Consider the following 21,356-nt stretch of genomic DNA (forward strand, 5'->3'; position numbering starts at 1 on the left):
CGTAATAAATCGTTTATGAATATTATAAAGTCAAAATTAAAAGAATTGAATACGCTTCATCGGAATGTGGGACAATTTTACGAAAAGGAGAGTAATTGCTACAGAATTTCAAAGAATTCCGTAAATGAATTGCTTTTAACAGAATTGCACGATTTGACAACAATGAACCGAGAAATTAACGAAACAATCACAAACTCTTAAAATTTTGAATCGTCTTCTCGTGAAAATTACGGATATGATTAGACGACATCACTATTCGCGTCACGATAACAAACGTCAAATTGAAAAAAAAAATGGTGGGTTTCTGAAATTACGAGTACAGAGTTTACAAAGATTATTTTTATTTTAAGTATATTATGAAGATAAAAACGAAGAAAGAAATAGTGATGATGACGATGATGATGAATGAAAAAACTTGTATCCAAGCCAAAACTATAAATAAAAAAGTGTCAAATTTGGCCTCTTGGTGACGATTAAAAATAAAGGTTTTTTTAAAATTTACATTATTAATAAAATATTTATTTGTTTACCTACTGATTCGTCCATTGCATTCTAAGTTTAATCGGCTTCCTTGGTTGTCAAATTGGGCCTCCATGTGACGCTTAAGACTATGGAAACTAAAGGACATGTTACGTTGACATATATAAATCAGACGTTATATGTATATGACGCATTTCGACGTCGAAACATAACCATGATATTGTCTTTGTTTAACTATTACATGTCGTCTTAAGCCAAAAGAGATAGCATTACATTGGTCTGTGTCAAACACGGTAATGGAAAATACTTAACGTCATCTTAAATGCCAACCGTGTCCATTTCGCAGTACATGAGGTCTTAGACTTAGGGCAGCTCCTTTCTTTTATTTTTTTCCATCCTCTAAGCATGAGGTACATGATACCGTTGTCAAAGGGAAGTACATCAAATGTCAAAACAAATGTTTTTCCAAATGTACTATTGAATTGTTCGCGTTATAATTAAATTGGTCACTATTTGACAGTGAGAATAATTAGGTATTAATAAAAATGCGACGATGCAGAATTAAAGGATCTGGCTTTAGTAAAAGTTCGAATCAATCGAATGTTACATTACACTGGCATGTGTTATTTTTTGTCTATGAATCACACAAATATTTCATGTAATTAGACTTATTTAAGTACTTTATTTATAAATCTTGCCAAATTTTGCTTTTGTTACTTTAGATTGCCTGTTTGTTTGTATATTTTGATGATTGTAGTTAACGATTATTTTGAGATAGTGTTGATCTTGTAAGCATACATATTAACGATATTCTGTTATTAAAACAATTCACTACGAGGTTTTTATTGTTTTATTATTATTATTTTTATTATTTCAAGTTCTCCTACAAATGAAAAAAGGAAGAAATAATGGTTGGAAATCATAGGACTGCCGAATATAAACGTTGTATTAAAGACCGTCTTCATTTGTTCGCTTCATTTTGAAGAGTCAAATTTTAACAGAACTTTGAATGTAACACAACAATGACAATGCTATTCCATGATTAGGTTTATTGGTAAATAATTTTAGAAATCAGAAATCAGAAACATTTATTGCATGAATTGGTAAAATACAGGTGTTACTTACAAGTGATTAGATCTACAATTCTTACCCAAATCATGCGTACAATGTCTTAAAATTACAATTCAATTAAAATTTATTACAACTTAAATGTCTAAAATTATAATTAAGTTAGTTATACAATTGTCAAATATTTGATGTCTTTATATAAAATTCGCTAAGATTGTAAAAAACTTTGTCAATTAACCATTTTTTTAAACAAGCTTTAAATTTATCACCATTTAAACATTTCATTTCCATTGGAAGTCTGTTATAAATTCTAATCGCTGTTACATAGGTGCTGCGGTCAAAGATCGTGCTGTTTATTTTAGGGAGGACAAGACGGTCCTTGTTTCTGACGTTAACGGAGTGTACATTAGATATTTTAGTAAAGAAATTACTGTGATTACATACATAAAGACATATTTCCAAAATATATATTCCTGTTAAAGTCAGGAAACCCTTTTCTTTGTACAGACTTCTTAGAGAATAGTCACTGGGTTTACTATAGATTATGCGTAAGTATCGTTTTTGTATTGTGAATATTTTAATCGCATTGACAGAGTTTACCCAAAAAATTACACCATACATTAATAATGGGTATACGTTTGGGTGTAATTTGTGGTTGACTATATGTGTGTCCATGGCACCCGCGACACAGGGTTTCCCTAGTGCGGGGCTATGTTGAGTGTGTGCGTTATTTATTTATTATTATTTATGTCGATGGCTGGCCTCTTGCACGCATTTATTGCTAAATACGGTCAGACATAGTGCTTGATTACGTTTCGATAGTTAACTACGTATTAAGTCATTTGCTACGCCTCGAATACCACATTTGTCAAGTTGTTTTAGCAAGATAGAGTGTATAACACAGTCGAACGCTTTTGTCATGTTCAAGAAAAGTGCAATACTGTCTTTTTTAAGATTTATAGCTTCCCACAAACTATGTAGAAATGTATAGAAATGTTGATCTCATTTACGAAATCCAAATTGAAACTGACTAAATATGTTACGTTTATCTAAAAAGTTTGTTATTCTTTTGTAGATAACCTTTTCAAATATTTTAGAGAAATTCGGAAAAAGAGCTATAGGCCAGTAATTTTCGGAGACTTCTTTGGAACCTTTTTTATGTAAAGGTTTTATTAATGATATCTTCATTTTATCAGGAAAGTAGCCTGTTTGTAGCATTAAATTAATTATATGTACTAGTGGCAATATAATAATGTCAACACTAGTCTTTATCACTTGCATTGAAATACCATCGTCACCTCAACTTCGTTTACTTTTAATAGTTTTAATTATATGTCGAACTTCCTGTTCATCAACTGGATTCAAATATACGCTCTTACTTTCATGTTCTTGGATAGATTTGTAATTATTAACAAAATTGGAATTAAAACTTTGTGTAACATAATGTCTATTTAAATGTTCAGCTATTTGTGAAGGGTCAGTTATATTTCCTTGATCGGTTTGTAAATGTTTGATTGTTGTTGGTATTTCGTTTGTAGTTGTAGTATTCTGTTTAATTGTATTCCAAGTGGCTTTAGTTTTATTTGTACTTTTGGTTATGTAATTTATGTTCGTTTTGCGTTTAGAATGTCGTATAGTGGATCTAAGTATTTTTTTATATTTATTGTAATATTATGTTCAATTTAGATTAAACAACTCATTTGCTACTTACTCTCAGTTCCTGAAAACAAAATTATCCACTCGTTTCTGATTTTTTCCCAATGACATCTCTAACTATTAAAAATGACTATTTTTTTAAAGCCTGCAATACAATGACATGTTAGTCCAACGGGATTCGCTCTGGGCCTTTTGGAGGGAAGTGTCGTTTTTATTTTGACTTTCAATTATTTTGTGAAATGTAGTTTAAGGTGGAATAGGATAGTGCTATTGTGCCTAAATCGAAGATTAAAACGCGAAATTATACGAATCTCGAACTAAAATACACGTATCGGCCCGTTCTAAGGAATCCCGAGTCAATCCAAGCACGCCGCCTCAAATTGCCTATCCTCTTCGTGATGGCCATATTTACAGAAATATAATTAAACATTTATGTTTTCGGCTGAAGGACTTTGTTTCATGGCCAGCAATAAATTTAAAAAAAAAATTAGTCCAACATTGCCGGGTAAAGGCCAATACCAACGTATAGACAGCCTATTAGTAAGTACAATTAATACTATGTAATGTTATATACCAGTAAAGTAGGTATAATTAAGTAAGAATGCGCGTGTCGCCAACAAACTGCACAGCAGTTTGGTGACTTTTACTAAATAAGTTACCAGTTGTAATCTTGAAAATAAATTTAAAAAAGTTTAAAAATATGTGTTGACATTTATAATAACATACCACTCGAGATTTAAAATTATTAGACTTGTGTTTGTTTAGGCATACTTTGGTTACAGTAAACTAAAGAAACAAAAAAAAAACAGTTTCAACATTCAAGCCATACATTTGCATGTCGATAATGACTTATCGATAGATTATGGTACAACACTAAAGAAATCCACCATTTGTAACTTTCAAATTTTGGGTTATATGCACGTTGATTCTGTAGTTAGGGCAGCTTCTTTCTTTTATTTTTTTCCGTCCTCTAAGATGTGACGACTCTATTTTGTGGTGCGAATGTAGGCTATGAAATTATATAATACTACTGGAAACGAGGCGGTACGTTCTCTTACTGTAGTCCATCCATTTAGATAAGACAAATTGAAGAAAAATGTCTATGGTACGTTCAGTATATAGTAATCTGTGGTACGTTCGCCTGTCAATTTGTCAATAAAAATGAAATAATTTTTTTCTCTTGGGTGGAACTAAACAAAATATTACAATAGTTAAGTTCATAATAAGAACTTTATTGACATCGGACGCGAGAGCTCAAGTTGGCAATGATAGCCCGGCATTACAGATAGTGGCGCAGGCTGTGCACAGGGTGCCGACTTGTGCTCGAAGCGAGGGCAGGCCCTCGAGGTTTCGGGTCGGGCTGCTTTAAAATGTATGAGAGCACATGTGGCGCGGCGGCGGCCGCGGGCGGTCAGTGCGGCTCGGCTCAGCGCGAGCGCGCGGAGGAAGCGCCGCGCGGTGCGCCACCGCCGCCGCCGGAGCGCGACTACAGCGGCTTCGATATCGTGAAAGCTACTCAGTATGGGGCGTTCGCGCGAGTCAAGGAGCTGGTAGAGGCGGGATGGGACGTGAACCAGCCCGACCACGAAACAGTGACGCTGCTGCACTGGGCAGCGATCAACAACAGACGCGAGATCATGCAGTACCTGTTAGCACGCGGAGCCTTTGTGGACGCGGTGGGCGGTGAGCTGCAGTCCACACCGCTGCAATGGTCAGCGCGACAGGGGCACCTGGAGGCCGTGGTGCTGCTGGTGCGCGCTGGTGCGGACATGAGACGGCGCGACGCAGAAGGCTGCGCTAGTCTTCACCTGGCAGCTCAGTTTGGCCATACGGCCGTAGTGGCCTACCTGGTGGCACGTGGTGCAGACGTGGATGAGGGCGATGCAGGTGGCATGACGCCACTTATGTGGGCTTGTTGGAAGGTGGCAGCTGTAGATCCCACACGCCTGCTGCTCACTCTGGGTGCCTCACCACACCCCGTTGACAACTCTCATGGCAATACTGCTTTGCACTGGGCAATTTTGGCTCGGAATGCCACAGCCATATCAACGCTTATTCTTTATGTAAGTATTTTTTGTTTAAACTATGTGATATGTTGTAGCGTAATAACTTTTGGTTATTTGATGTAATATTTATGTTGCAGGTGTAATAATTGAACTAAATATCTAGACTATCAAATATTCTGTGCCCATGTGACCTTCAGGCAACTTGTTTATTTCAACATTTATTGAACATCATTCTGAAGTTTAGCATTAAATTACCAAAACTTAATAAGTTTAGGTTGAAACTGGATCAATGTGACTAAACAAAATTTAAATGACTAGACAACATCCCAGGATAGGTACTTATCAAAGACCTATTTAAAACCTGAGCTGCAGAAGTATGTGGCATCCACACCTTTATTAACAACATATATCACAGAACTATTAACTTTGAATCAAGAGTAACACTTATTTCAATTATTGCTTTTAGCACCATAGATGGCAGAAAGTATAATTTAATTGAATTTCTTTGACAATTTTTAATGAGGCGAGTTCTTCTTAATAAGTATTGTTTATCCACCTGAAGGTCTATTAAGCCATTAATTTATTAAATGCTATGCTGTTAGTTGAATGATTGTTTGTACCACTACTGCTTATTATTATTGTGGACAGAGTAAAGTGCAACAATTTTGGAACTGATTTTCAGATACGGACTAATGACGTACCAGCATGCAATAAGGTTACTGAACCTTTCTTTTAATAAGCGTGACTTATTACTGAGTAATTGTACTATCTAATAACAAAGAATATATTATAACAGATTGCATTGATTTATTGGTATGTTGTATGTAAAGGAATCCATTCAAAACAGGTCAAGGAAAAAAGTGGCCACTGTGTAAACCACAGATTTGAACACTATCCCAGTATACGAATTTGTCACAGTCTGATATCTGGATATTTTTTTATGTTACGTTCTGGATATTTTTTTAAGTGCCAGGGTGAACAAGTCATGTACCTGGGGGTAAGCGAATGGACTGGCCCCTAACAGTTGCAGTACTACACAAAAGCTTTAAAACTCAACGATCTGCATCCGTCACATTGAGAATAAGTTGTAAAGTCCATTGTGCCTGTAATTCCACCAGCACCCTTACCCTTCAAAACCAAACCGCATTATTGCTCATTACCTCTTGGCGTCAGACATAGGTAAGGTGACAGTACCACCCTGTACAAATTCTTTTGAGTGTATTTGGCTTTTATCCCACTGAGGACAATTCTTACTAAGATATTGAGCACATGAAGTGTTGCCAGTGATTGTTCCAATGATTATTCCAATTAATTATTAATACCTGTAGTACCAACAATTTATAAAACCTATCAAAAGTAGACATTTTTCACCTAGTCCGCACCAAAAGTCTTGCTGATCAAACAGAAATATAGTTTTTTAAACAAAAATATTCACAGTGCACCTAAAAGACTGATATGCACACTATATAATCCAATCTTACAATGGAATTTCCACACAAGCCGAAACAGATTGGTTTCTGTTCATGTTTCTGAGCTGGTTAACATATATTATATTAACAGATTTACTTATTGCTTAGAGCATACAACGCTTAATGCTATTACCAGTAAGTTTGATTTGTTTATTATACATATTCAACTTAGATCAAGGATCTAAGATATTTTGTACAATCAGTATTTTCTTTGGTATTCTCAATATTTTCGAAAAAAAATGGCAATTTCCTGTTACGCTTAATACTATACCATAAATAAGGAGAGTTTACAGAAAATATTTTTGGATGAATTTCTAATTTTGAGTTGTCCAGTCCACATTCATAGCTTCTATTATTGATGAGTCTTTATAACAAAAATAATTTGTACCTATAGTTTTCATTTGTTTTCTTTATTTTACTACAGTATTCCAATCTTTATTGGTCATTTTATACTTCCTTAAATAGTTTTTGAAGAACAGAGAATAAAATCTGTGGTGGCTTTTGTTTATACATGAACATACATTACTTGTTTCTATGCACCGGAGCAACAACAAAAGACAATATGGACATGTTATCCGCTGCTATCGAAAATAAAACCTATACATAGTTTACTTACCTAATATAAGCATAATTCTGAGATAGGTTTCTTTTGCACCAGGACTGGTTTAATTTTCAACGGGCTGTGACCCTTCTCCTTTATAGATATTTTAGTAAATATTAAAAATTTTGCTGTCCAGTTGCCAAACAAAGACGTGGTTTTAGGAAGTTATTTGGGTATATATTGTGCAGTAAATTTATTTGAATTGTAGGTATCAGAATGTTATTACAGTTTGTAAATTTGTTTTTAAACTATTATATTCACTATATAGAAAGCAAGTAAAGCAAGTAATAGGTACAATAGAAGACTCACAGGAGCACCTCAACACTGCCCATTATAATTTGACATCACTTAGCGATTCTTGGTTCTACGAGAAGTTTACAAAAGTTTACATAACACTTTCAATACACAATCACGTTTTTACTTAAGTGCTTGAACACCTCCTGTATAGAACAGGTAGTATTATAAAAAAGCAAGTTTTTTCACAACCAAATCTTCCCCAACACTAATTGCATACCAAAATAAGTACATAAAAAAAAATTAATTTAGCATTATGTACTAAAATTAATGCATAACGTTTTATCGCAATGCATATTGCATATGTAACATCTAAATACATATGCCAGAAATATTCTGGCATACAACAAACATATGACCCAAAAATTTGTGACAAAAAACACCTATTTCACCAAAAGGTACATCAGTCTATCGGAATGAAACACCATTTTATTTAACATAATGGTATAATTGTATAATTTGTCCAAGACAATAAGATCAAAAAAAAAAAATTAAAGTTGCACACAAACTTTGCAACAAAGTAGACTTTGCTTAGATGCTTGAAAATCTTAGTATTTTTTTGTATTTGCAAGTACAGGTTTAATTTATTTCCAATATTATGAATTGCTTACAAGAAAATCAGCTCCAAAGCTTAAAACAAAAAAGCAGAAAAAAATATGAATTAACTTTTATTAACCTTTGCCCCGCATGGGGACATAATTAGTTAATAAAAAAAACTTATTGAATTATACGCTTCTGTTTCTGCCCGATCAGAACATTTTTGGCGTCTGTTGGTGGCACCACATACATAAGCCGGATCGCGAGCCCTACAACATGACTGTATGCATTTAGTTTTTGAAAAAATGAGGGCAGTTTCATTTTCACAGCCCCGATTATTTTCAGTAAATCAGATGACATTTTTAAAATAATGTTATGCAATATGTGTTATTTGTTGTATCATAAATATGTTTGTTGTACGTGATTCATTGTATAAATGAAGATAATTTGTGGAGCAACTTTTGAGAAAAATTACAGTAATTTTGTTAAAAGAATTGTTATTTCATTTAGAGTTTATTTAAATTGATGTGCAATCAGTATTTTTGTTATGTAAACCATATTTTTGTTAATAAATGAACATGAGAAATTAGTAGAGGTCTAGGTTTGATACATGTTTTTAAATTATTTTTGATACTAGTTTTGTTAGACAGTTATTATATTTGTAGTGAAATATTTTTTTAGTTGTGAAAGTTATTTGAATAATGGACATAATTTGATGCATTCAGTTTTCTGATACGGACTTAAATATTTCTCGTATAGAACCTTTACATATTAACATGGTATTTTTTCTAGCCACTCAACCAGTTCAAATTTACTTAGTACTTGCTTATGTAACTTATCTTTCCAAATCATTTTTTTCATTTGCAATCATAACTGTCAGGTTGACGCCATTTATTTAATTTTTCAAAAACTTGAGTGTTAGTCATGTGGTTATTGTTCTTTATGTTATGTCACTGTGGTATTCACGGAAATCTGCATTGTGGACTCTCCTCTTGCTTTGCACTCTCGGCATTTGCGTTTTATTAATGACTTTGTGAGACTAATTAGATGACAATTATTATGAATAAAATTGTTAAGTCTACCCTGTATTGTCAGATGATGACCTATACTTCTGGATACCCTCTTGGTTTGTGCGTATTCCTCAGATGTTTCGTAACACGGACGGCATACCACAATATTTTTTTCTGTTCAAAACAACACCACTGTAATGTCAGTGTTTTCTATACCTTTGTTTTCCTTGAAAAGTTGTGCATACTAAAATGAAAATTGACGGTTATCGACAACGCAAGTCTTCCTAAACTATGTTTCAATTTCAGGCACCGATAGCTCCATTCGTACTTAAGTCACTTCGAACTTTGCAATCGTTCGTATTCGGTTCGTTAGCGGGCAGTCGACCTCCGGTACAGAAACTGGCCGTCGCTATAAAAGCCATGTGACAAACGCGTGAAGAGTGCAATTCGGCAGGGCAACGCCAGCCTGGAGGTGCCGAACCTGCGCGGCGTGACGCCGCTGGCCATGCTGCAGGCGGCGGGCGGCGCCGGCGGCGCGGGCGACGCCGCCGTGTGGGTGGGCGCGCGCGTCTGGGAGAAAGTGCGCGAACGCGAGGCGGCGAAGGGCCGCCGGGGCTTCCTGCGCCGGCTGTCCTACGACAAGGTGAGGCGCCCGCCGCCCCTCGCCCCTCGCCCCGGCCGCGCCGGCGGGCCCGCTCAGCCAGGCCGTGTTGCAGAAGCTGCGCTGGTGGTGCGCGGTGGGCATACCGTTCGTGGCGTTCTACCTGACGGGGCTGGCGTTGGAGCTGACGGCGCCGTGGTACGCCAAAGCGGCGCTGCTGGTCGCGCTGGGCGCGGCTCTGCACGCGCTCACCGCCGCGCTCCTAGACGACGACCTCAAGAACGTGTTCCCGCTGAGCGTGTACCTGGCCACCAAGGTAGCCGCCGCGGCCCCGCCGCCCCGGCGACGCCGCGGCCCCGCACCCGCACGGCCTTTGGTTGCAGGCGTGGTTCTACATCACGTGGTTCGCGTTCGTGGCGGGCGCGGTGGGCTTCGGCGCGACGCTGCTGTTCGTGCTGTGCTCCGCGGTGCTGTGGTACTTCTTCCTGCGGGCGTGGCGCTCGGACCCCGGCGTGATCTCGGCCAGCCGCCAGGACAAGTTCCGCACCATCGTGGAGCTGTCGGAGGGCGCGCGCGGCGGCTTCGAGCCGGCCCGCTTCTGCTCGGCCTGCCTCGTGCGCCGCCCGCTGCGCTCCAAGCACTGCTCCGTCTGCAACCGCTGCGTCGCCAAGTTCGACCACCACTGCCCGTGGGTCGGCAACTGCATCGGTGCGTGCCCTCGCAGCCCACGCGACTCCGCAATCAATCACTCGTCACGGCCTCGTGTCGCTGGGCGAGAGCGATTGACCTACGAGTTGCCTCGCTAGTTTCCTTCGCATTCGCCGTTTCGACCGCCGTAAGCAATGCGCGTTCTGTGCAGGCGCCAACAACCACCGACACTTCATCGGGTTCCTGGCGAGCCTGCTAGTGATGTGCGCGTTCACGCTGTGGGGCGGTGCGCAGTACTACGCGGCCGAGTGCCCGGCGGGCGGCGCCAACGCCACGCTGCTGGACACGACCCTCGAGTGGGCTCACTGCAACGCGTGGCTCATGTGGGTGATGGTGAACGCCGCTTTCCACCTGTTCTGGGTGACGGTGCTGACGGCCTGCCAACTGTACCTGGTGGTGTGTCTGGGCATGACCACCAACGAGCAGTTGAACCGCGGCCGCTACCGGCACTTCCAGGCGCGCGGCGGCCGCTCGCCCTTCTCGCGCGGGCCGCTGCATAACTGCGCGGACTTCTTCGGCTGCGGCGCGTGCGGGCTGACGCCGCGGCCGCGCGACTGGGCCGCGGCGCCGCCCGACGACGACCCGCTGCCGCCCGACGACGACGCGCCGCTGGCCGACACCGCGCCCATGCTGCCCGCCGACAACCACTACGTGTGAACCGCCCCGACTACTCTCCGCTTCGTCCTCGCGGCAGAAGCGACTACTTTTATACCGCCGTACTGTAGCATAACACGAACGGTAACAGACGCTTTTGTGGCCCGTTCGCGAAAAAAGACCTCGAACCGTATCGTTCGCTACACACGGTTTGTATAGGTATCGTTGTAATACAGCATGTCTTCGCTTAGTCCGCTAAAAGGTCCACACCGGTGCGACGCGACATCGCGCGTGTCACACACGTAGGTTAAATTGACGAACAAAGGAAGAAACGCATTCCGATATAGATATATAATAATTTTTTGAACGTTACTTAAGAGCGCGAGTGATTCGCACCGATGCGGCCCTCGCGGCCTCGACTCACGAGCGAACAAGCGAGCCCGTAGGCTGAAAAACTATGTAAAAATATTGAATAATACAGTATTACGCTCGTTGTAAGTATATTTCTCCTGTACATACTATATATCTCCCTTGTTAAAAGCACCTAATACATTTCAGTGCGCCTCGTTGTTGTGCTTACGATGGACTCTCTTCTGTGCCATTTTACTCGTATTCGCGCTAAGTGAGACAAGTACAAACCGAGCCACGGGGACCGCGCAGGGCGCTGCTCACTCGATGGGCCGCGGTATATTTCCCTCTTTCGTGGTTTCCTATGCATATTATTATACTATATACATATTATTATTCCTCTTGTTTAATCCAGTTGATCGTGCGGTGAAAACAAACGAGTAAAGTGCGTATCGGAACCGGTCCACGTACGTAGCCGTTGCCGAAATTCGATTGTAAGAGTTTACGTACAATGTGTATCAGTTTATTAGGCGCCTTGTTTGCACGTACCTTCCGCGCCGGCGGCGGCGCCCGCTCGGCTCGGCCGGTACGTACACTCATCATTATTTTGTATTTCTACTTTACAATAAAGAGAGACTTGTATAAATTGTATAATACGATAATGAAACCAAAACGCATTTACATAAATAAAACAAATCTTATTTTAGCCTTGCGTTTTACTATCCCGTCGTACCGTTCACAGCGAACGACCCTCGAGGGTTCCGTCTCGACACGGGCGGCAGCGAGCGCCGCGCAGCACGGGGGAGGGGATCGGAAAGAACAAAGCGAACCATTCATAAAGCTTTCAATTTATTAGTTAAACAAATATCACTTTTATTTACAACCGAAGCGATCACAAATCACTAATCGTAACGGAACTAATCGTAATCACCTAAAACTACTTAACAGATCGAAATATTTACAATAGAGTTAACAATTCTTCAACTTACAGAAGGTTCACGCGCCTCGACCGTATCGTCGACGGTGGTGAGGGGTGGTCAGGGGCGGTGAGGGGCGGCGAGGGGCCGGTTAGTTAAGTACTGGTCACGCGGTGGCCAGCGGCTGCGTGACGACGACGTCGGCGCGCGGCGGGCGGCGCGGCGACGCGTCCTTGTCCTCGCCGAGGCGCAGCGCCAGCTCCAGGTCGCGCAGCACGTCCGTCTCCTTGGGGTCCAGCAGCGCGAAGCGGCGGTCCAGCGCCGTCAGGTGCGCGAACGTGAGGTGCAGGTGCGCGTGCAGCCGCAGCAGCGCCAGGCTGCGGAAGTGCGCCGCGTACATGTGCGCCACCACGTGGAACAGCAGCCGCACCACGCGCCGCACCACGCCCTCGAACTGCAGCGGGAACTCGCCACCTGCAACGCCGCACCGCGTGGTTGACGATGAATCGGCCCCCGACACAGAGGAGGGGTCCTCAGTTCAGTTCTGCCGCGGTAAAGTGTAGTACGATCGGTCGCTCACCGTATTTAGTGGGGAATATGGACTCGTCGTTGACGGTCTTTTGGGTGTAGGTCATGACGTAGTCGACGTACTGCGGCGCGGCGACGCGCGACTTCTTGCCGCGCTCGTCGTACCACGCGTACGAGCGGCCGCCGGGGCCCGTCATGTCGGGGCACGATGCGGCCGTGCAAAACTCCGACACCGTTCCGTAGAGTAGATTCACGTGGTCGAACAGCGCCAGCGCTGCAACACCAATACCGCGCATGTTAGTCTCGAACAAAATCTAATATTGATAGCTCGGAAGTCAAAATAAGTGAGCCTAGCCTAATGTTTTGATCTACTGCCTCTGGAGCGCAACACCTCGGACTTTTTCGGGCTTGATGTGCGAAATTTAATCTTAACTTTTGGTACCAGGAGCTGTTCGGTGATAGGAAACACACCTGCACGTCGAAGGAGATTCACAGCCCTCTGGAAAAATGTCGAGTCCCCACCCAACATGTACTGGGTCAGCATGGCGGACTATAGCCTAAACCCTCGTCTGAAAGGAGACCCGTGGCTAGCAGTGGGACGTATAAATTGATTGGTGATAACGAGCCCGAAAATTAAACATCTATTGCTTCGGCACAGGCTACATTTTAAAAAACCTTCGCACGTTAGGGAAACGTCGGGGTGACAGAGTCACCGGCGACCTTCGCCTCTCGCAAAGGTGGCGCCACACAGGTGGGTGGGATTACTTTCATGCGTGTTGGACACAACTACCTTACTGAGAGTCGATACCTCAAATGGCTTTGGTTGATTTAATCAATCACTTTCAAAAAACTACATAATTGAGGATATGCACTGGTTAGCATACGGCATGAAAACGCGATTCCTAAAAATTTACACAATAAAAAAAACACAAACTTACCTCGGGTTTGTTGTAATTATTAATACAAAGATCGAACACTTCAAAAACACAAAATTCCTTTGTTCCGTGGCTTAGTCAGCATAGCGTATTGCACGGTTTGAATCCGGCCGGATCGAAGGGGTTTTTTCTAAATGTTCGATCTTTGTATTAATAATTATAACAAACTAGGGGAGTAATTTCACAAAAAACAATTGACTATTATTTCAATAAAAATTTAATTACCTCGAATTTTTGCAAAAAAAAACCGCTGTATTCAGTAGGTACTTTATGTATGCCATTTTTTTAATATATCAACTAAACTAAATAGAACACGTATAGTATACGATACAAAATATATTTTTGAATGGCTTTAATTTAATTTGTAAAAAATAAATTCTGAAACGAAGCCAGTGTCGCTGCCGCTCGACCCGCGCCATGGAACCGATTCAGTACGGGAAACATTTGAATTCCAGCTGAGGTAGTATCGACTCTTAAGGCAGCGTAATTAACCGGCGCCTATATATAATTATTATAAACTTCCAGTTAATCAAATCGGTCAGCACGAGGTCATCGATAATTAATAAGTTTAATTTGTGAAATAGTATGTGGATAATTTCTTGATGTATAAAAACAATGTTACAAACAATACCGACCCTTACAAACGAAGAACTGAATAAAATTGTAACAGTGTGACGACATGCGCCGCTAACATGCTGTATTACAAACATGCGGTTTTCCCGACGGGAAGGAAATACCCATGCCCACGCTGTGGAAATATACCTAAGAGATAGTCGTCTCTTATACATTGAAGTGAACTGAATACTGACTGTGCGAGGCGAGCCACTCATTGTAGTCGAGCCCGTGCGGCAAGTCCACCAGCTGTCGCATGTCGAGCTCCGGCAGCTTGCGCTCGAGCAGCGCCTCCTGCAGGTACAGCTTGGTGTCGCCCGCCGCCTCGCCCTCGCGCTCCTTGCGCCGCGCCTTCCTGCAAACGACACCACAGTGTCACTTCCTAGTGATTTCCGTTTCGGTCAATTGTGAAACCACCAACATTCAAGCTCAGATAAATGATGTCTCGAATGGCCGGTACTTAATACCTCGCCGAAGGAGAGACCGGTGCGGAACATTTTGCAGTAAACGTAGTCCAGGAAATACCAAAAGTACAAACCGGCAAGATAAACATGCTAGGAGAGTGTCAGCGAGTCATTTCGCTATGAATATTATCAAATGTATGCAAAACATGGCCGTTATGTTAAGGGGGCGTGTACGACAACTTTACTCTCGTACTGTAGGGCTAGCAAGAGAAGACGCGACTTGCGCGAGAGCGACACAGTGCGAGATGTTTATGCGACAAGTCGCGCCCTATCGTGCTAGCCCTACCGGTCCTGCTTGCACGAGTGAAGGAGAGTTGACGATACGGACAAGAGAGAACTTTGATATTTGCGCTCGTGCTAAATATATTGAGCAGCTAAGCTTACGTTAACATGAAGCATTTTTGAAGTAACCTAAACCTAATACTTTATTAATTACAATTCTTTTTGCTAAATAAATTGAATATCAAATACCAAGACCTGAGTTTCATCATTGATTTATGTCATCATAAGCATTATAATACTGCCGAGTGCAATGATAACACTGACTAGGCTTAGCCGCCTACTGTGACCAACTGAATAGTGAGTAATTAAACGATGAAATCACTAATTGACGGTTTCTTGCCACAGTATGATTTCTTTTGATTTTCTCGATATTTCTGAACGGTCACGCACTCCATGGCCACGGGCTGCAATTAGTGGTGATCATCTAGTGAACAACCACGAGTCTTAAAATCCATAAAGACAGCAAAGTCTCTGGAATAATAATAACAGCAATAATGCGAAACAACCACACCTGATTTTAAACCAGGGTTGGAAAAATCATAATTTTTGAAAAAATCGAATAAAAATCTAATTAATCACGATTTTCTTTTCATTTTATCGTAAAGTGTAACTATATTTTTGCGTAAAATGTAGTAATGTAAAAGGTTAATTAACCACGGCAAGCTAGTTTTTTTGTTTAAGTATTATAATAATGATATTGATTTCTCAGATGTAAAAGACCCTAGTCTTTAAAATATAACTGTCTGATTTTATGTTGATTTCTGTGAAAGAAAATAAAATTAAATACATTTGATTAAATCACTATTTTTTATTGAAAAAAATAAAATCTTGTCAACCTAGAAAATTCCTACCAGTATCAGAGTAACGAAATCAACTTCGAACACTTAGACAAGGTCCAATTTAAAAAACTTCGTTTCCGTAATTGCTAATACCGGGAATCGAACCCGGGACCTCATCAACCGGCGCCCACAGTACTAACCGCTGAGCCATCGACGTCGTCTTCACTATTATAAAGGAAAATTGTGTAATGTATTTATTGTTGTTATAATACATTTATAGCGACTAATGGAATACAAGTGTTGTCTAGTCTATCACGGATGACAACCGTCATTACCGCCGCATCCTACGAGACGAAGACGGACACGCTAGGACGGGGCATGCCAAGTCCACGCGCTTGATGAATGCGGGCAGCCGGCGGCCCTTGGCCTGTGGCAGAATCGATGCTTAGTGGAGAGCAGCTCGATGAGCCGACTGCCCCGCGCCAGCTTATCGTATCAATACTTACCGAGTGTACGATAAACAAGCAAGCAACGTCACGGACGTTTAACATCGCACTTACATCATCCTTCGATATGTAATGTTATTTACAAGACGAGGCCCGCCAAGGGGATTTACGGTAGATTACAAAATCCTTTTGAGGATGACCGCTGTCATGCGATCGGCTCTACTATTAAACCAGTGACATTTTGCGGTTACCCGTAGGTATGGTAAATCAGTGTGGATCGATTCTTATCACCCGTGACGGTGAGAGACGCCTTCGCGAGGTCCTTTGACCTGTGCATACATACTTTAGTTACTGTCTTTACGTGCAGCACTGCCGCCATCGACTGCCGCTCCCTTCGCAAAAAAGGCGCAGCGTACAACGACATTGGATATTACATTACGTCATGTTGGTTATGACGTGGATAGACAATCACCCTGATTTTATAGTGTAGTGGATCTAAAATTATATTGTACATACTTAGGACCGTGCTTAAAAATTGGTATCCTCGAATTTTTAGGTCGTCAAGTCGTCACCCGAGCGTTAAATTACTGGTGGCGGTTTCGATCGAGTTCAACGATATCTGTCTATTCTGTGTTCAAGTTAGTTGGCCAAAGGTTTTGCAACAAAAAAAAACAGTAAGTTATAAACAAACCCCGATTTAAAAGGCCACATAATGCAGATCGACATCATTGAATAATAAATTAATAAGGCACGTAATAGCGCAGCCGCGGGCGACACGAGTATTATAGTCGTCACCAAATACGAGGCCACATTTGACAGCTAAAGAAGGCGATAGTATGTAACTTTGAATGCGATCAACGAAACAATTATTAGCATAATTGAGTTTAAAAAAATACATAAATTTTAATGCAACATTACATAATATGACAAAACATATTTGATGTTCTGTTTTCGCACGAATTACAATATAAAATGGAATTTTGAGTTACTCCGAAACGTGCTGAACAGTTACGTCCTAAAGCTATTTTTTTTAAATAATAGTGTTGTAAGCAATTAATCGCCGAATGTCACCGAGTCACTTTGATTCCTCGGAAAAATATTGCTTATTAAATATTAAAACAAAAATGTATAAAAATAGGTGTATTTTAAATAATTATGTATATAACATCTCTGACCACACCTATTGCAAATAAATTTATAATATATCAAATTTATAAGAGCCCCGTACTCTTAGCCAGATTTGTATTACCTTTTCTTTTTTGCAAATTTTAAATTGTCAACACTGATACCAATCCAGCGGCCCCCGGAGTCCGCGCACCGCGCAGTCTTGCGCCATCTTGGAAGTTGACTGTGCCCTTGGTTATTTTTTATGTTTTTCTTGTGACTCGGCTTTGCTGTTAGACTGTTCCTGTTTTCTAAATTATGAACATTATTTGATTGTTTGTTGTTGACATCGACAACTTTTAACTAATTGCCACTCGAATAATTGAAAATTCATGAAATCCTTGGTTTCTTGGTAATTTAATCTTTTTATGTAGTTGTTTTATCGATGAACATACTTATTTACACTGAGTTCTCGTAATAAATCAGTTACGAATATTATAAAATTAAAAGAACTGGATACAATTCATTGGAATGTGGGACAATTTTACGAAAATGAGAGGAATTGCTACAGAATTGCAAATAATTGTGTAAATGAATTGCTTTTAGCAGTCTTTTTGGCCTCCTGAACAACAATGAACCGAAAAATAATCTAAACAATTACAAACTCTTACAATTTTGAGTCGATTTCTCGTGAAAATCGTATAATGTGATTAACGATATGATTAGTCCACATCCCTGTACGCGTCACGATGACAAGTGTCAAGTGTGGCCTCTTATTTGGTGACGACTAGTGTTCAGCGAAGGTCACGCTACAAATTTATAGCCATAATAAAACAAATTAAAAGCGAATAGGTTATGACCAGGAGGATCGCAAAACGCGCACAACGCCGAGCACCACTACGCCACATGAAACTGTTATAACATGAATAATAATATTGGAGAAACAAGAGTTTCTTTTCCTATTAACCTAACCTGTCCTGTGCTGCAGCGTGAGTGGTTTGTTCGTGTCCACAAAGGGAATTAGGCACTCCGTGTATAGTCTCAGTATCCGTGAAAAGTGTGGAGTATACGTGAGACAGTGGCCAATTGAATCATGTTTTGAAACAGTACTCGCATACCTGGACCAATCCGATCGAGTATTGACTGCGAGGTCGCTTCACTAGATTAAGTATTTAGAAGAAAATAACTTTGTTGCTTTTTAAATACACAATGTGATGGAGTATTCTCAAGCGTGAGTTCAATCACCGATTGGGTAGATACCCAAAACAATACTCTTCCGACGAACTTTTTGTGTAACAACGCACTCTTGGTGAAATGGGCACTGAGCTGCCCGGCACACCGCGTCGGCAGTGGCTGGGCGCGCCGGGGGGCGGCGGAGGCGAGGGCTCACCTGAAGGGCACGGCCGAATAAAGATACGAGGGCAACGAGAACAGCACGCCGAGAACCACCGCGTGACACATCGCGTTAACGACTGCTTTGCTTTGTTCGCACTCTCTCACTCTGCCGCAGCGTGGACCTCCCCTCTCGCCCGCGGCCTCCCCGCGTTAATGCCAGCCACACCATCACCAACCGCTATCTCTATCCGACCCGACTACACAACATACGCGCGCGCGCGCACTTTACTAACACACACACACACACACATATATATTCATAATAAACAACACAAACAAAACAGCACACATATCATAAGCGTGGAAACGGGAAAAAACAGGATCGCGTGACGAATTGACGCAATATAAAGAACAAGTAGAAGTACCTACCTACGGAGTGCATTCGAATATCGCTCTTTTGTTTTCTTTAAGTTCTGGTTATTTCTTGCCATAGTAACTGTACAAACACATAGATACAAGTGTATGAAGTGATGGCTAGCGATGGTAGTTCGCGTGGCGCGCATTCACCTCATTCACCTTAACGTGTCGTGAATTGGGCAAAGAGCCAACACCACCCACAGCCGCAGTGCATCATCTCTCGCGCGCCGCTCCACATAATTCGTTCGTCCATTCTTGTTGCACGGCGGCCGCGGCGGCGATGGTGTGGCGACGGCGACCTCGCTTTCCATACGGAACTAATTACCTGCGCGCCATCTTCATTTCGAATTTAGGTCAGCACTGGCGACGACGAGTGATCTGGCACGCGACACGGCGCTATTTATACGAAGAGTGATCAAGAAGTATTTAGTACTTATTCAAAATTTGGAACTGGTATTTTAATTATTTTTATCTGACATTGTAACTTTCTAGTTTATTTTTATGTTTCACAAATATTTCGTCTGTTTTAAAGGTAAAACCACATAAGTGACATTTTCCACGAAGTCTTTAATTTATATAGCTATGCTAAGAAAATCACTATCTTTCTGCACATGAAACTCTTAAAATACCTCATGACAATGACATATTAGGAATTTTATTAAAACAATAATGTAAGAAGCTGTTGGTTTTCCATTAATAAATAAATAAAACAGTTATTACTAGTCATCATGCGACACAGGTTCACCACCAGACCATGGCTCTTGGAGATTTCTATTCATGGAGGAAAAAAACGATGGAAGTGCCTTATTTCTCGATTGCTATCAGAACCGCTGTCGCCAAAACCTACACATTCGTCATTTTAAACACTATGAAATCTTGATAAGGATTGGTCGATTTTTCTAAATTCACGACTGTTAATATAATTTTAACTTTCAGCAGTTGGCATATCGTTGAAAGTTCAATGCCTAATATTGCAAGATAGGACGTTTCGATTTTATATTGAAATTTCATTCAATGTGCTGCCTTATAGCGGTAATAGCTGAAAGACGACGAACGATGAACGTTATCAAAAAAAAAAGGCTCGACCATTTTGCAGCCATATGAGGTCATACTTTCGTTTCTTGTAATAAAAAATATATTTCGATAAACAGAAAATTGAAAATGTATTAAAATTAAATAAGACAAGATACTCCACTATGGACAATATTGCAGGTGCGACTATAATTTATGCACGATTTTCCAGGTTTTGCGTGAGATAATGGACACACCCATAACGTACAAAGCGAAAATGGCGACTGAGCTCAAGTATATGTGGCACTGCGCTTACCGTTGCATACATGCCCCGCGCTATAAGCACTTGTACTGAATTAATTATTCTGTATTTGTACTGTTTCCTAAGTTACAGAACACATTACAAGCACCAAATTCATAGATGACTGTTAAGGTGCAGTGAAGAAGTGGAACTTTTCGCCGTGCTCTATATTTCCTGAACGATACAACCTGGACAGTATTAACTTAAGTACAGAGTGATTAGGCGACTTCTAGGCGAGCAAGTACCATTCTCGTCAACACCGTCACTTTCTACTATATAGCAGGTGATACTGTCGAGGGACGTTCATATGAGTAAGCACACGAAAATAAAACGTATAAACAGAGCCACTTTTAGCCACAAGATTGATAATTTTATTTGTCTCAACGTTAAGGGCATCTGCGATTATGCGTCGTCGTGTTTAGTCGGTCTGTAGTTGAGGTGACGTTGTACCAGCGAGGGCACTGACATCCCAACAGTTTTGTAATATTGTCACTGGAATATATTTATCGCATTGTGAAGGCAAAACCTGCCTCGTACGCCAGCGTCTCGACGCCTAAAAAAATACACTGTTTTTATACTCGAGGGCCGATGATTTATCTATTAACCGTTAAATAAAATGGTTTGTACAACGTGAGGAGTTGGGGCAACGCTACGTCGCGAAAAGGTCAAGGGCGTGGGGGGAGGCTCGCCCCTGTGCGCGGGCCGCCTTCGTCCCATTGCGGTCGTAACATGCGTATGTTATTATTATATTAATTATGATATTTGTCAATATTATGATCACACCTCACAGGTAACGACGACTCTGCCGGCAATTGCCACCGTGATCAGTGAACTCCAATACCAAGATTATTTT

At 41.1% G+C, this 21,356-nt stretch overlaps 2 protein-coding genes across 7 annotated transcripts in view; one reads left to right on the plus strand and one right to left on the minus strand.

Moving 5' to 3' along the window:
- The first annotated feature begins 4,349 nt into the window (after positions 1-4,349).
- LOC113235258 (palmitoyltransferase Hip14) lies at positions 4,350-12,149 on the plus strand. Of its 2 annotated transcripts, XM_026470897.1 has the most exons (6): positions 4,350-5,267; positions 9,576-9,764; positions 9,838-10,038; positions 10,106-10,430; positions 10,582-11,020; positions 11,063-12,149. In XM_026470897.1, the coding sequence occupies exons 1-6, from the start codon at positions 4,575-4,577 to the stop codon at positions 11,085-11,087; spliced, it is 1,872 nt and encodes a 623-aa protein (XP_026326682.1). In that variant the 5' UTR covers positions 4,350-4,574; the 3' UTR covers positions 11,088-12,149. The 2 variants fall into 2 exon arrangements, with proteins under 2 accessions (XP_026326682.1, XP_026326681.1); XM_026470896.1 differs by having other exon boundaries at positions 4,352-5,267; positions 10,582-12,149.
- Positions 12,150-12,275: 126 nt separating this feature from the next.
- LOC113235259 (MOB kinase activator-like 2) overlaps positions 12,276-21,356 on the minus strand; it is a 34,227-nt gene continuing 25,146 nt past the window's right edge. For 4 of the 5 annotated variants that reach the window (XM_026470902.1, XM_026470901.1, XM_026470900.1 and 1 more), the window contains 3 exons: positions 14,562-14,719; positions 12,870-13,091; positions 12,276-12,763 (listed from right to left, as the gene is read on the minus strand). In XM_026470902.1, coding sequence (XP_026326687.1) covers positions 12,456-12,763; positions 12,870-13,091; positions 14,562-14,719 — 688 coding nt within the window. In that variant the 3' untranslated portion in view covers positions 12,276-12,455. Of the gene's footprint in view, positions 12,764-12,869; positions 13,092-14,561; positions 14,720-18,829; positions 18,969-21,356 lie in introns of those variants that run through there. The other variant, XM_026470899.1, reaches the window with a different exon arrangement.

This window comes from Hyposmocoma kahamanoa, unplaced genomic scaffold (genome assembly GCF_003589595.1).
Source record: "Hyposmocoma kahamanoa isolate Upper Pololo Valley unplaced genomic scaffold, ASM358959v1 87, whole genome shotgun sequence".
NCBI classification, from domain to species: domain Eukaryota; kingdom Metazoa; phylum Arthropoda; class Insecta; order Lepidoptera; family Cosmopterigidae; genus Hyposmocoma; species Hyposmocoma kahamanoa.

What these genes read in the sequence shown, in the direction of transcription:
- LOC113235258 (XM_026470896.1), top strand. Translation starts at nt 4,575, where the DNA reads ATGTATGAGAGCACATGTGGCGCGGCGGCGGCCGCGGGCGGTCAGTGC. An exon ending in TATCAACGCTTATTCTTTAT is followed by an intron (nt 5,268 to 9,575) that starts GTAAGTATTTTT and finishes GCAATTCGGCAG; the next exon opens with GGCAACGCCAGCCTGGAGGT. An exon ending in GCCGGCTGTCCTACGACAAG is followed by an intron (nt 9,765 to 9,837) that starts GTGAGGCGCCCG and finishes GCCGTGTTGCAG; the next exon opens with AAGCTGCGCTGGTGGTGCGC.